Source organism: Pelobates fuscus, chromosome 5 (genome assembly GCF_036172605.1).
Source record: "Pelobates fuscus isolate aPelFus1 chromosome 5, aPelFus1.pri, whole genome shotgun sequence".
Taxonomy (NCBI): Eukaryota; Metazoa; Chordata; class Amphibia; order Anura; family Pelobatidae; genus Pelobates; species Pelobates fuscus.
In genome coordinates this window covers 203708467-203724564 of record NC_086321.1, presented here as the reverse complement: position 1 = coordinate 203724564, position 16098 = coordinate 203708467, and the positions used below count along the sequence as shown (strand labels likewise).

The following is a 16098-nucleotide window of genomic DNA, read 5'->3' as shown; positions in this document are numbered from 1 at the left end:
CCATCACTACTGGGCGGCTGCAATGACTACAGTACACATCAGCCCCAATACATAGTAAAAACCAAAGAAAAACATGTTACTTGCGCTCTATCCTTTATCCCTATGTATTTTTAAAACAAATGGAGGTCTTTTAGTTACCTCCAATGGCCATGAGAGGATTGAGCCCACCTGCCACATCAAGGCAGACCCCCCCTAGGTGGGTCCTAACTCTAACCATTCACCTTGCTTCCTTGAGCCTCTGGCAAAAATCTCTAATGAGACAGAAAGGGGTATTTTTTATATACACCCCTACACATTATTAACCCTTAATAGGGAACACATGGGATGGGCGGCTGCATTGTAACAAGGCTGAGTAATACAAAAATTGGATACAAATGCAGAAAGAAAAGTCCTGCGCTCAACTCCCATCACTACTGGGCGGCTGCAATGACTACAGTACACATCAGCCCCAATACATAGTAAAAACCAAAGAAAAACATGTTACTTGCGCTCTATCCTTTATCCCTATGTATTTTTAAAACAAATGGAGGTCTTTTAGTTACCTCCAATGGCCATGAGAGGATTGAGCCCACCTGCCACATCAAGGCAGACCCCCCCTAGGTGGGTCCTAACTCTAACCATTCACCTTGCTTCCTTGAGCCTCTGGCAAAAATCTCTAATGAGACAGAAAGGGGTATTTTTTATATACACCCCTACACATTATTAACCCTTAATAGGGAACACATGGGATGGGCGGCTGCATTGTAACAAGGCTGAGTAATACAAAAATTGGATACAAATGCAGAAAGAAAAGTCCTGCGCTCAACTCCCATCACTACTGGGCGGCTGCAATGACTACAGTACACATCAGCCCCAATACATAGTAAAAACCAAAGAAAAACATGTTACTTGCGCTCTATCCTTTATCCCTATGTATTTTTAAAACAAATGGAGGTCTTTTAGTTACCTCCAATGGCCATGAGAGGATTGAGCCCACCTGCCACATCAAGGCAGACCCCCCCTAGGTGGGTCCTAACTCTAACCATTCACCTTGCTTCCTTGAGCCTCTGGCAAAAATCTCTAATGAGACAGAAAGGGGTATTTTTTATATACACCCCTACACATTATTAACCCTTAATAGGGAACACATGGGATGGGCGGCTGCATTGTAACAAGGCTGAGTAATACAAAAATTGGATACAAATGCAGAAAGAAAAGTCCTGCGCTCAACTCCCATCACTACTGGGCGGCTGCAATGACTACAGTACACATCAGCCCCAATACATAGTAAAAACCAAAGAAAAACATGTTACTTGCGCTCTATCCTTTATCCCTATGTATTTTTAAAACAAATGGAGGTCTTTTAGTTACCTCCAATGGCCATGAGAGGATTGAGCCCACCTGCCACATCAAGGCAGACCCCCCCTAGGTGGGTCCTAACTCTAACCATTCACCTTGCTTCCTTGAGCCTCTGGCAAAAATCTCTAATGAGACAGAAAGGGGTATTTTTTATATACACCCCTACACATTATTAACCCTTAATAGGGAACACATGGGATGGGCGGCTGCATTGTAACAAGGCTGAGTAATACAAAAATTGGATACAAATGCAGAAAGAAAAGTCCTGCGCTCAACTCCCATCACTACTGGGCGGCTGCAATGACTACAGTACACATCAGCCCCAATACATAGTAAAAACCAAAGAAAAACATGTTACTTGCGCTCTATCCTTTATCCCTATGTATTTTTAAAACAAATGGAGGTCTTTTAGTTACCTCCAATGGCCATGAGAGGATTGAGCCCACCTGCCACATCAAGGCAGACCCCCCCTAGGTGGGTCCTAACTCTAACCATTCACCTTGCTTCCTTGAGCCTCTGGCAAAAATCTCTAATGAGACAGAAAGGGGTATTTTTTATATATACACCCCTACACATTATTAACCCTTAATAGGGAACACATGGGATGGGCGGCTGCATTGTAACAAGGCTGAGTAATACAAAAATTGGATACAAATGCAGAAAGAAAAGTCCTGCGCTCAACTCCCATCACTACTGGGCGGCTGCAATGACTACAGTACACATCAGCCCCAATACATAGTAAAAACCAAAGAAAAACATGTTACTTGCGCTCTATCCTTTATCCCTATGTATTTTTAAAACAAATGGAGGTCTTTTAGTTACCTCCAATGGCCATGAGAGGATTGAGCCCACCTGCCACATCAAGGCAGACCCCCCCTAGGTGGGTCCTAACTCTAACCATTCACCTTGCTTCCTTGAGCCTCTGGCAAAAATCTCTAATGAGACAGAAAGGGGTATTTTTTATATACACCCCTACACATTATTAACCCTTAATAGGGAACACATGGGATGGGCGGCTGCATTGTAACAAGGCTGAGTAATACAAAAATTGGATACAAATGCAGAAAGAAAAGTCCTGCGCTCAACTCCCATCACTACTGGGCGGCTGCAATGACTACAGTACACATCAGCCCCAATACATAGTAAAAACCAAAGAAAAACATGTTACTTGCGCTCTATCCTTTATCCCTATGTATTTTTAAAACAAATGGAGGTCTTTTAGTTACCTCCAATGGCCATGAGAGGATTGAGCCCACCTGCCACATCAAGGCAGACCCCCCCTAGGTGGGTCCTAACTCTAACCATTCACCTTGCTTCCTTGAGCCTCTGGCAAAAATCTCTAATGAGACAGAAAGGGGTATTTTTTATATACACCCCTTTCTGTCTCATTAGAGATTTTTGCCAGAGGCTCAAGGAAGCAAGGTGAATGGTTAGAGTTAGGACCCACCTAGGGGGGGTCTGCCTTGATGTGGCAGGTGGGCTCAATCCTCTCATGGCCATTGGAGGTAACTAAAAGACCTCCATTTGTTTTAAAAATACATAGGGATAAAGGATAGAGCGCAAGTAACATGTTTTTCTTTGGTTTTTACTATGTATTGGGGCTGATGTGTACTGTAGTCATTGCAGCCGCCCAGTAGTGATGGGAGTTGAGCGCAGGACTTTTCTTTCTGCATTTGTATCCAATTTTTGTATTACTCAGCCTTGTTACAATGCAGCCGCCCATCCCATGTGTTCCCTATTAAGGGTTAATAATGTGTAGGGGTGTATATAAAAAATACCCCTTTCTGTCTCATTAGAGATTTTTGCCAGAGGCTCAAGGAAGCAAGGTGAATGGTTAGAGTTAGGACCCACCTAGGGGGGGTCTGCCTTGATGTGGCAGGTGGGCTCAATCCTCTCATGGCCATTGGAGGTAACTAAAAGACCTCCATTTGTTTTAAAAATACATAGGGATAAAGGATAGAGCGCAAGTAACATGTTTTTCTTTGGTTTTTACTATGTATTGGGGCTGATGTGTACTGTAGTCATTGCAGCCGCCCAGTAGTGATGGGAGTTGAGCGCAGGACTTTTCTTTCTGCATTTGTATCCAATTTTTGTATTACTCAGCCTTGTTACAATGCAGCCGCCCATCCCATGTGTTCCCTATTAAGGGTTAATAATGTGTAGGGGTGTATATAAAAAATACCCCTTTCTGTCTCATTAGAGATTTTTGCCAGAGGCTCAAGGAAGCAAGGTGAATGGTTAGAGTTAGGACCCACCTAGGGGGGGTCTGCCTTGATGTGGCAGGTGGGCTCAATCCTCTCATGGCCATTGGAGGTAACTAAAAGACCTCCATTTGTTTTAAAAATACATAGGGATAAAGGATAGAGCGCAAGTAACATGTTTTTCTTTGGTTTTTACTATGTATTGGGGCTGATGTGTACTGTAGTCATTGCAGCCGCCCAGTAGTGATGGGAGTTGAGCGCAGGACTTTTCTTTCTGCATTTGTATCCAATTTTTGTATTACTCAGCCTTGTTACAATGCAGCCGCCCATCCCATGTGTTCCCTATTAAGGGTTAATAATGTGTAGGGGTGTATATATAAAAAATACCCCTTTCTGTCTCATTAGAGATTTTTGCCAGAGGCTCAAGGAAGCAAGGTGAATGGTTAGAGTTAGGACCCACCTAGGGGGGGTCTGCCTTGATGTGGCAGGTGGGCTCAATCCTCTCATGGCCATTGGAGGTAACTAAAAGACCTCCATTTGTTTTAAAAATACATAGGGATAAAGGATAGAGCGCAAGTAACATGTTTTTCTTTGGTTTTTACTATGTATTGGGGCTGATGTGTACTGTAGTCATTGCAGCCGCCCAGTAGTGATGGGAGTTGAGCGCAGGACTTTTCTTTCTGCATTTGTATCCAATTTTTGTATTACTCAGCCTTGTTACAATGCAGCCGCCCATCCCATGTGTTCCCTATTAAGGGTTAATAATGTGTAGGGGTGTATATAAAAAATACCCCTTTCTGTCTCATTAGAGATTTTTGCCAGAGGCTCAAGGAAGCAAGGTGAATGGTTAGAGTTAGGACCCACCTAGGGGGGGTCTGCCTTGATGTGGCAGGTGGGCTCAATCCTCTCATGGCCATTGGAGGTAACTAAAAGACCTCCATTTGTTTTAAAAATACATAGGGATAAAGGATAGAGCGCAAGTAACATGTTTTTCTTTGGTTTTTACTATGTATTGGGGCTGATGTGTACTGTAGTCATTGCAGCCGCCCAGTAGTGATGGGAGTTGAGCGCAGGACTTTTCTTTCTGCATTTGTATCCAATTTTTGTATTACTCAGCCTTGTTACAATGCAGCCGCCCATCCCATGTGTTCCCTATTAAGGGTTAATAATGTGTAGGGGTGTATATATAAAAAATACCCCTTTCTGTCTCATTAGAGATTTTTGCCAGAGGCTCAAGGAAGCAAGGTGAATGGTTAGAGTTAGGACCCACCTAGGGGGGGTCTGCCTTGATGTGGCAGGTGGGCTCAATCCTCTCATGGCCATTGGAGGTAACTAAAAGACCTCCATTTGTTTTAAAAATACATAGGGATAAAGGATAGAGCGCAAGTAACATGTTTTTCTTTGGTTTTTACTATGTATTGGGGCTGATGTGTACTGTAGTCATTGCAGCCGCCCAGTAGTGATGGGAGTTGAGCGCAGGACTTTTCTTTCTGCATTTGTATCCAATTTTTGTATTACTCAGCCTTGTTACAATGCAGCCGCCCATCCCATGTGTTCCCTATTAAGGGTTAATAATGTGTAGGGGTGTATATAAAAAATACCCCTTTCTGTCTCATTAGAGATTTTTGCCAGAGGCTCAAGGAAGCAAGGTGAATGGTTAGAGTTAGGACCCACCTAGGGGGGGTCTGCCTTGATGTGGCAGGTGGGCTCAATCCTCTCATGGCCATTGGAGGTAACTAAAAGACCTCCATTTGTTTTAAAAATACATAGGGATAAAGGATAGAGCGCAAGTAACATGTTTTTCTTTGGTTTTTACTATGTATTGGGGCTGATGTGTACTGTAGTCATTGCAGCCGCCCAGTAGTGATGGGAGTTGAGCGCAGGACTTTTCTTTCTGCATTTGTATCCAATTTTTGTATTACTCAGCCTTGTTACAATGCAGCCGCCCATCCCATGTGTTCCCTATTAAGGGTTAATAATGTGTAGGGGTGTATATATAAAAAAAAATACCCCTTTCTGTCTCATTAGAGATTTTTGCCAGAGGCTCAAGGAAGCAAGGTGAATGGTTAGAGTTAGGACCCACCTAGGGGGGGTCTGCCTTGATGTGGCAGGTGGGCTCAATCCTCTCATGGCCATTGGAGGTAACTAAAAGACCTCCATTTGTTTTAAAAATACATAGGGATAAAGGATAGAGCGCAAGTAACATGTTTTTCTTTGGTTTTTACTATGTATTGGGGCTGATGTGTACTGTAGTCATTGCAGCCGCCCAGTAGTGATGGGAGTTGAGCGCAGGACTTTTCTTTCTGCATTTGTATCCAATTTTTGTATTACTCAGCCTTGTTACAATGCAGCCGCCCATCCCATGTGTTCCCTATTAAGGGTTAATAATGTGTAGGGGTGTATATATAAAAAATACCCCTTTCTGTCTCATTAGAGATTTTTGCCAGAGGCTCAAGGAAGCAAGGTGAATGGTTAGAGTTAGGACCCACCTAGGGGGGGTCTGCCTTGATGTGGCAGGTGGGCTCAATCCTCTCATGGCCATTGGAGGTAACTAAAAGACCTCCATTTGTTTTAAAAATACATAGGGATAAAGGATAGAGCGCAAGTAACATGTTTTTCTTTGGTTTTTACTATGTATTGGGGCTGATGTGTACTGTAGTCATTGCAGCCGCCCAGTAGTGATGGGAGTTGAGCGCAGGACTTTTCTTTCTGCATTTGTATCCAATTTTTGTATTACTCAGCCTTGTTACAATGCAGCCGCCCATCCCATGTGTTCCCTATTAAGGGTTAATAATGTGTAGGGGTGTATATAAAAAAAAAAAAAAAAAAAAAAAATACCCCTTTCTGTCTCATTAGAGATTTTTGCCAGAGGCTCAAGGAAGCAAGGTGAATGGTTACAGTTAGGACCCACCTAGGGGGGGTCTGCCTTGATGTGGCAGGTGGGCTCAATCCTCTCATGGCCATTGGAGGTAACTAAAAGACCTCCATTTGTTTTAAAAATACATAGGGATAAAGGATAGAGCGCAAGTAACATGTTTTTCTTTGGTTTTTACTATGTATTGGGGCTGATGTGTACTGTAGTCATTGCAGCCGCCCAGTAGTGATGGGAGTTGAGCGCAGGACTTTTCTTTCTGCATTTGTATCCAATTTTTGTATTACTCAGCCTTGTTACAATGCAGCCGCCCATCCCATGTGTTCCCTATTAAGGGTTAATAATGTGTAGGGGTGTATATAAAAAATACCCCTTTCTGTCTCATTAGAGATTTTTGCCAGAGGCTCAAGGAAGCAAGGTGAATGGTTAGAGTTAGGACCCACCTAGGGGGGGTCTGCCTTGATGTGGCAGGTGGGCTCAATCCTCTCATGGCCATTGGAGGTAACTAAAAGACCTCCATTTGTTTTAAAAATACATAGGGATAAAGGATAGAGCGCAAGTAACATGTTTTTCTTTGGTTTTTACTATGTATTGGGGCTGATGTGTACTGTAGTCATTGCAGCCGCCCAGTAGTGATGGGAGTTGAGCGCAGGACTTTTCTTTCTGCATTTGTATCCAATTTTTGTATTACTCAGCCTTGTTACAATGCAGCCGCCCATCCCATGTGTTCCCTATTAAGGGTTAATAATGTGTAGGGGTGTATATAAAAAATACCCCTTTCTGTCTCATTAGAGATTTTTGCCAGAGGCTCAAGGAAGCAAGGTGAATGGTTAGAGTTAGGACCCACCTAGGGGGGGTCTGCCTTGATGTGGCAGGTGGGCTCAATCCTCTCATGGCCATTGGAGGTAACTAAAAGACCTCCATTTGTTTTAAAAATACATAGGGATAAAGGATAGAGCGCAAGTAACATGTTTTTCTTTGGTTTTTACTATGTATTGGGGCTGATGTGTACTGTAGTCATTGCAGCCGCCCAGTAGTGATGGGAGTTGAGCGCAGGACTTTTCTTTCTGCATTTGTATCCAATTTTTGTATTACTCAGCCTTGTTACAATGCAGCCGCCCATCCCATGTGTTCCCTATTAAGGGTTAATAATGTGTAGGGGTGTATATAAAAAATACCCCTTTCTGTCTCATTAGAGATTTTTGCCAGAGGCTCAAGGAAGCAAGGTGAATGGTTAGAGTTAGGACCCACCTAGGGGGGGTCTGCCTTGATGTGGCAGGTGGGCTCAATCCTCTCATGGCCATTGGAGGTAACTAAAAGACCTCCATTTGTTTTAAAAATACATAGGGATAAAGGATAGAGCGCAAGTAACATGTTTTTCTTTGGTTTTTACTATGTATTGGGGCTGATGTGTACTGTAGTCATTGCAGCCGCCCAGTAGTGATGGGAGTTGAGCGCAGGACTTTTCTTTCTGCATTTGTATCCAATTTTTGTATTACTCAGCCTTGTTACAATGCAGCCGCCCATCCCATGTGTTCCCTATTAAGGGTTAATAATGTGTAGGGGTGTATATAAAAAATACCCCTTTCTGTCTCATTAGAGATTTTTGCCAGAGGCTCAAGGAAGCAAGGTGAATGGTTAGAGTTAGGACCCACCTAGGGGGGGTCTGCCTTGATGTGGCAGGTGGGCTCAATCCTCTCATGGCCATTGGAGGTAACTAAAAGACCTCCATTTGTTTTAAAAATACATAGGGATAAAGGATAGAGCGCAAGTAACATGTTTTTCTTTGGTTTTTACTATGTATTGGGGCTGATGTGTACTGTAGTCATTGCAGCCGCCCAGTAGTGATGGGAGTTGAGCGCAGGACTTTTCTTTCTGCATTTGTATCCAATTTTTGTATTACTCAGCCTTGTTACAATGCAGCCGCCCATCCCATGTGTTCCCTATTAAGGGTTAATAATGTGTAGGGGTGTATATAAAAAATACCCCTTTCTGTCTCATTAGAGATTTTTGCCAGAGGCTCAAGGAAGCAAGGTGAATGGTTAGAGTTAGGACCCACCTAGGGGGGGTCTGCCTTGATGTGGCAGGTGGGCTCAATCCTCTCATGGCCATTGGAGGTAACTAAAAGACCTCCATTTGTTTTAAAAATACATAGGGATAAAGGATAGAGCGCAAGTAACATGTTTTTCTTTGGTTTTTACTATGTATTGGGGCTGATGTGTACTGTAGTCATTGCAGCCGCCCAGTAGTGATGGGAGTTGAGCGCAGGACTTTTCTTTCTGCATTTGTATCCAATTTTTGTATTACTCAGCCTTGTTACAATGCAGCCGCCCATCCCATGTGTTCCCTATTAAGGGTTAATAATGTGTAGGGGTGTATATAAAAAATACCCCTTTCTGTCTCATTAGAGATTTTTGCCAGAGGCTCAAGGAAGCAAGGTGAATGGTTAGAGTTAGGACCCACCTAGGGGGGGTCTGCCTTGATGTGGCAGGTGGGCTCAATCCTCTCATGGCCATTGGAGGTAACTAAAAGACCTCCATTTGTTTTAAAAATACATAGGGATAAAGGATAGAGCGCAAGTAACATGTTTTTCTTTGGTTTTTACTATATATTGGGGCTGATGTGTACTGTAGTCATTGCAGCCGCCCAGTAGTGATGGGAGTTGAGCGCAGGACTTTTCTTTCTGCATTTGTATCCAATTTTTGTATTACTCAGCCTTGTTACAATGCAGCCGCCCATCCCATGTGTTCCCTATTAAGGGTTAATAATGTGTAGGGGTGTATATAAAAAATACCCCTTTCTGTCTCATTAGAGATTTTTGCCAGAGGCTCAAGGAAGCAAGGTGAATGGTTAGAGTTAGGACCCACCTAGGGGGGGTCTGCCTTGATGTGGCAGGTGGGCTCAATCCTCTCATGGCCATTGGAGGTAACTAAAAGACCTCCATTTGTTTTAAAAATACATAGGGATAAAGGATAGAGCGCAAGTAACATGTTTTTCTTTGAATTTCAGATTTAAGACCAAAATAGCAGAACTGGCAAAAATGTCTAAGTCAGTTATGCTTTCAGGTCGGCTACTTTGGCCTTAAATTGGAATTACTTTCAATTCATTTTTAATTCTGACTTTAGTGAAGAACCCTGTGTATATTATCAAGCGTTCCACTTTGATTGCAGTAAAGAAAAAACTTTTTTTTCCACTGCAATTTATACACTCAATGCAAAGCTTTTTAGCATTAATCTTGTACAAAATCATTATGCATTGTCAATTATATAATAAAGAATTCACTTTTTTTTTCTTTTTATACTTTTGACAAGAATTTGTATATAAACTGTACAACAAACTAAAAAATATCCAAGAGGTATCAGGAATTTTAATAAAGGACAGTCAGGTCAAACCAAATGTTATGGTTCAGATCATCAATCTACACAATATATAATGACATTTACCATTACATGTGACCCAATGCTGCAAAATACATACCTGCTATTTTTCGCTTTACAGCCACGCTCTAATTGCACTAGTACAGGTAAGTAGATCTACTGTTTGACAATATGATTGTTTTTAATAAAAACAAGCAATCGTATTCACTGTAATGCAATGACAACACAAACTGAAAAACAAACAAACAAACAAACAAACCATGACATACCTTTTTTGGAATTTGCCTGTCAAAATCAGGAAAAGTAATGATATTGTATAGTTTCCCTATGTACAAAAGTAAGATTGTAATCCCCATCTAGAAAAAAAAAACAGTGTATGAAACAATGTATAAAGCAAATGACGCAAAGAATAAGTTAAAAAAGCTTAGTAATGTTTGCAATTTGTGTAACATTATTTTAATTTCAGAAGCATTAAGAAGAAACAACGAAAAATACCTATTTTTCCCTTGTCATTATTATTATTATTTTATTATTCACATAGCGCCATCAGATTCCGTAGCGCTGTACAATTGGTGGACAATTGGTGGACAACAGACATGTAACTGTAACCAGACAACTGGACGTACAGGAACAGAGGGGTGGAGGGCCCTGCTCAGTGAACTTATATTCTAGAGGGAGTGGGGTATAGTGACACAAAGGGTAAAAGTAGGGGTACAAAGTAAGTTTTTAGAAAAGTATTCACTGAGGGTTTAATAGGTAATTTTTGACAGTTGCAGGAGAGGAGTCATGGGGTGTGAGGGATAAAAACCTCACCACTTGTACTTGGAGAGGCCTGCTTGCCAGCCTCTTGCCCTGTGACTATGGCGCCTGGGATGTATTGCCCTTTAAAAGCTCTATTTGGGCATATTGGATTTTAAAACACTTTTTCTGCCCCTTTAAATCCATGGGAAAATGTGCCTCTTCCCCTCCCCCTTTTCCTGTCCTATTGTTTCTCCAGCAGGGTGTTGTCCCAGGGACACTGCCAGGCCAGTTTAAACTGTCTGCTTTGTCCCTCCTCAATCTCCCATCAGCTCTTGCTATTTTCTGACCCCACCCTTCCCTGTACTATAGGGCATTTTTTTTGTTGTTGTCAATCTTTCTTTTATTGAGGCATGTGATTATGGTGGTACAGAATAAAGAGAGGGAGACTTGCAGGGGTTATACAGGTTGTAGACATCATAACAAATTGCAATATCTCCTAAGATTAACAGCCTCGTTTTATATTATATAAACAAGCTTAACTTAGAGGGTACAAAATAAAGTAAAGAGGTCAAGGTGATGGACATTACGTATGATATACATGGCTTAATAGCGTAGGTTCTTAGCAGTAACAGGCGAATAATTGTTATAGTAAAACATAAGTTAAAACACGCTGAGAATTTGTGCCAGGCTTAATAACAGGAATAGCTCGAGGATCATCATGAGGATAGCTGCCCGAATCCAAGAGTGTTACAGAATAAGAGACAGCAGAGTGGCATGCATAGTGATAACGTTAATGGTAATACAATAAGCACTTATTATAGAGTAGCAGGCTTAGTTAGTCTAGTTAGTATAGTATAAAGATCGGGTAATACATCGTGGGCCCGTACTTGGTAGTGCCCTGTGTGCCAGAGCAGTTGGTGGCTGCAGGTCGTCCTGCGTCCGAGAGTGCAGGTCTTGCGCACGTGGTCTCCGCCATCTTGTGTGTGGGTCCCGGGCTGCATGTCGGTGCTTGTATAGTGAGCTGGTAAGCGTGGCTTGGCTTGGTTTGGACCGGGATCACCCCCCCAGTCCATAGGGGGGGAACAGGACCGGGTCCGCAGGCCTTCCACGCATGTCGGGCTCCGTCAGGCAGGATAGCGGTGCGGCGGTCGTCCGCTTCACTCACTGCCAGCATAGGTCCCGCCTGTAGCAGCAGGCCCCATCCTCCGAGGGACTAAAACTTTCGAGAGCAAGCCTCTCCTCAGCTCAGGCAGCCCGTTAGCACCGGGGGTCGCAGTTTTTGCCGGTAAATCTCTCCAAGAATCACGATTAGTAGGCTATTTGTGCCTCTATTTGCAGGAGCCGAGCTGTCCTGCGACCGCTCAGCTCGGCGGCCTGGCCCCGCCCCCTATAGGGCACTTTTAACATTGGACATATTGAGCGCTCAGATCCAAGCTATCTGGGGATATGTTGGACATATAGGTTAAACATTGTAGTATAAGAGTTATGTATTTTTATGTGTTTTTTGTAACAGTTTCTGACTTAGAGCTATTTCCTGTACCTGGAGATAATTAAGTTACCACAGCCACTTAAGCCAATTATGTCAAGGATAGAGCAGAAGATAGACCGGCCGCACAGCCTAAATCTGTGGAACTGTTTTGGGCATGTGTGCCTCTGGCCTGAGGAATTGTATAAATTGTGAATGCTTGCTTACATTAAACAGACCTGCTTGACCCCTTCTTGAAGCCTTGACTCATGTTTGGGGGATGGGATAACTACACTCTTGGGGATTGCTATAATCACAATACTCCCCTGAGTATAAGCTCTTGTAAGAGCTTCTTCCTGCTACGTTCTCTGGAGTAGGAGAGGTCTACCCACTGGAAGCTGGATCCTGGTCTTGGATCCATGGTGGGTGGAGGACGGCGAGACCCCGGCGCAGCTGCATCGCTCTAAGTGGGGTATGCAGTGCTTATGGTGTCTGGTGGAGTGCTTGGAGTCCTCGACAAGCACTAGCAGCATCGATTGACGGAGGTACTCGGTCGGAGTGCCAGCGGTCCGTCACACCTGCTAACAGTTTAATTGATATGCTTTCTTGAAGAAGTGAGTTTTCAATTATTTTTTGAATGAGTGGAGACTGGTTGAAAGTCTGACGGAGAAGGGAAGGGAGTTCCACAGAAGAGGTGCAGCCCTGGAGAAATCTTGGAGGCGAGCGATAGAGGTGGGAGTATGGACAGAGGTCTCTGGCAGAGTGTAGGGGCCTCGACGGGACATACTTGTATATTAGAGAGGTTGGAGCAGCATTGTATAGGGACTTGTAAGCAAGCACCAAAATTTTAAATTGAGCCTTATATCTAACTGGAAGCCAATGCAGGGACTGACAGAGCAGGGAGGTGTGGGAGGTGCGAGCGGACAGGAAAATGAGCCTCGCCGCCGCATTCATTATAGATTACAGCGGTGCAATCTGGGAACATGTAAGACCACTGAGAATGGAATTTCAGTAGTCAAGGCGAGAAAAAAACAAGAGCATGGACCAGCACTTTAGCCACATCCAGGTTTAAATAGGGGCAGATGCGCGCTATGTTTTTGAGATGGAAGCGACAGGATTTGGCGATTGATTGGACATGAGGGGTGAAGGAGAGGTTGGAGTAAAAAAGAACACCCAGGCAGCGAGCCTGCAAGGTATAGGGGATGGTAGCGCCGTTGACTTGGAGGGAGACAGACACGGGAGTAGTAACACTTGAGGCAGGGAAGACCAGAAGTTCTGTTTTGGACAGGTTGAGTTTAAGGAAGTGAGCAGCCATCCAGTTTGAAATTGAAGAGAGGCAGTCAGAGACATGAGTCAAGATGGGCGGAGAGAAACAGGAAAAGACAGGTAGATTTGCATGTCATCCACATAGAAATTTTAACGGAAGCCAAAGGAGCTGATGAGTTTACCAAGGGAGGCAGTGTAGGGGACCAAGGACCTTGGGGGACGCCGACAGAGAGTGGTTGGGGGAAGAGGCAGAGTCAGAGAAAGAAACACTGAAAGCGCTGGGAGAGGTAGGAGGAGCACCAGAAGAGAGCAGTTTTCCATGGACCAAAAGTACAGAGATTGCGAAGAAGATGTTGATGATCAACAGCATCAAAGGCAGCAGAAAGATCAAGGAGAATCAGGATAGAGTAATGGTCGTGAGATTTAGCAGCAATTAAATCGTTGGATACTTTGATCACAGCCGTTTCGACAGAATGACCAATGCTGAATGCAGACTGAAGGGAGTCAAGCAGAGAGTTGGATTCGAGAAAGTCAGTCAATCTGGGGTACACAACTCTCTCGAGGATCTTGGAGGCAAATGGCAGTAGCGAGATAGGGCGGTAGTTGGATGGGGAGTTGGGGTCAAGGTTGTGTTTTTTCAGAATCGGGGTTACAGTTGCATGTTTGAATGGTGAGGGAAATGTGCCAGAGGAAAGGGAGAGATTGAAAAATTTATTGAGAGGTAAAGCAAGAGAGGGAGACAAAGTGTGGATGAGATACGAGGGAATAGGATCGAGGGAACAGGTGGTAGGGCGGGAGGACCGGAGCAGAGCAGAAACCTTTTCTGCTGTAGCAGGTGTGAATGAATGTAGAATGGGGGACGGCGTGGGGTTGGGTGATGTATTGGTAAGGGAAGGAGAGAAATTAGCGATCTCTTCCCTGATTGTAGAGATCTTCTCAGTGAAGTGAGATGCAAATTTTGTGGAGGACAAGGTGGTAGAAGGAGGGGGTGTAAAAGGGTGAAGAAAAGCATCGAAAGTTTGAAATAGGTGTTTGGGTTGATGGGACAGTGTTAAAGTAGTTTACTTTTGCAGTGCAAAGAGCCAGGCTGTAGGAGCGGAGCATACATTTATAGTGGAGGAAGTCAGATGCAAAGTAAGACTTTCTCCAGCAGCGTTGTCATAATTGCTTCTAGAAAACAACCTATAACCTGGGAAATTCTGTTTTTGAACATTAATGATTAGAGTTGAGCGAACACCTGGATGTTCGGGTTCGCCAGAATTGGCCAAACTTCGGCAAAAGTTCGAGTTCGGGACTCAAACTTGACCCCGAACCTGAACCCCATTAAAGTCAATGGGGACCTGAACTTTTAGGCACTAAAATGGCTCTAAAAAAGTCCTGGAAATGGTTAGAGGGCTGCAAAAGGAAGTACAATGTATTGCCTAAGTACTAATATACTTACCCAGTGGAAGAAGAAGAATGTTACACTGTATACAATTTTAAATAAAAAGTATACAAACATAGCCAGGATTCAGCTGTAAGCATTTGCAACACTTACAACAATCAAGTAACACACATTCATATAAAATGTAAGTTACTTGGCCAGTCAATGTAATGACAGGAATGAATAAGTAGATAACTCCCTAATTCCCATGGTATTAGAGCGCTAAAAGGCTGAAAGACCTGAATTCTACTAAAAGGCTGAAAGACCTGAATTGGTCTTTCAGCCAAATTTACTAATACTAAGTAAAGATTACTTAGTATTAGTAAATTATGCCCCTACTCGCTATACCGCGAGTAAGGGCATGTCTATTAAACAGTGCGCAACCGGCGGGTGGGAGCCCCTAATTCGAATAAGGGGGGGTCCTACTGTCCTTCCCCCAGCCCCCACCCCTGAACGGCGGGTGGGGGCCCTAAAGTAAAATAATGGGGGCGACCTATTGTCCTCCCCCCTGGCCTCCACCCCTGAGCGGTGGGTGGGTGCCCTAAATATCAATTGGGGGGTGGGACCTAATGTCCTCACCCCTGGCCCCCACCCCTAAGCGGTGGGTGGGAGCCATAAATACCAATTAGGGGGAGACTTAATTCTTTGGAATTTTCCCACGCTGTGTAATTTGACTCATAACACTCTGATAGAGACAGGTAAGTCTCTAAATTTACCTGTCACAGCACTCTGATTGGTTGGCTTGAAATCTCCCAAAAAAGCGCAAAAAAAATAATCCATCTTCACCCATGGAGGGCTCCGTATAGACTGAGCTCTGCAGGGTGGGAGAAGGCATACAAAGCCTTGCCCCGCCCTGCAATTAGAATCAGAGCACTCTGATTGGTAGGTTTGGGCCATCCAATCAGAGTGCTCTGACAGGTAAATGAAGAGACTGACAGGTAAGTCTCTACATTTACCTGTCACAGCACTCTGATTGGTTGTCTTGAAATCTGATTGGTTACTTAATCCACCAATCAGAGTGTTATGAGTCAAATTACACAGCGTGGGAAAATTCCAAAGAACTTTCCCACGCTGTGTAAAATGACACAGAGCACTCTGATTGGTGGATTAAGTAACCAATCAGATTTCAAGCCAACCAATCAGAGTGCTGTGACAGGTAAATGTAGAGACTTACCTGTCAGTCTCTTCATTTACCTGTCAGAGCACTCTGATTGGATGGCTCAAACCCACCAATCAGAGTGCTCTGAGCCTAATTGCAGGGCGGGGCAAGGCTTTATAAGCCTTCTCCCACCCTGCAGAGCTCAGTCTATGCGGAGCCCTCCATGGGTGAAGATGGATTATTTTTTTTTGCGCTTTTTTTATTAGTGTTTTTTTTTTTTTTTTAAGTGTGTCAGTTATTATGGATTTTTATTTGG

At 43.7% G+C, this 16098-nt stretch overlaps 1 protein-coding gene across 1 annotated transcript in view; it reads right to left on the bottom strand.

The window, feature by feature from the left end:
• LOC134611271 (nucleotide sugar transporter SLC35D2-like) overlaps positions 1–16098 on the bottom strand; it is a 158032-nt gene that overhangs the window by 69242 nt on the left and 72692 nt on the right. Inside the window, exon 3 of the mRNA XM_063454962.1 lies at positions 10058–10144. Coding sequence (XP_063311032.1) covers positions 10058–10144 — 87 coding nt within the window. The remainder of the gene's footprint in view (positions 1–10057; positions 10145–16098) is intronic.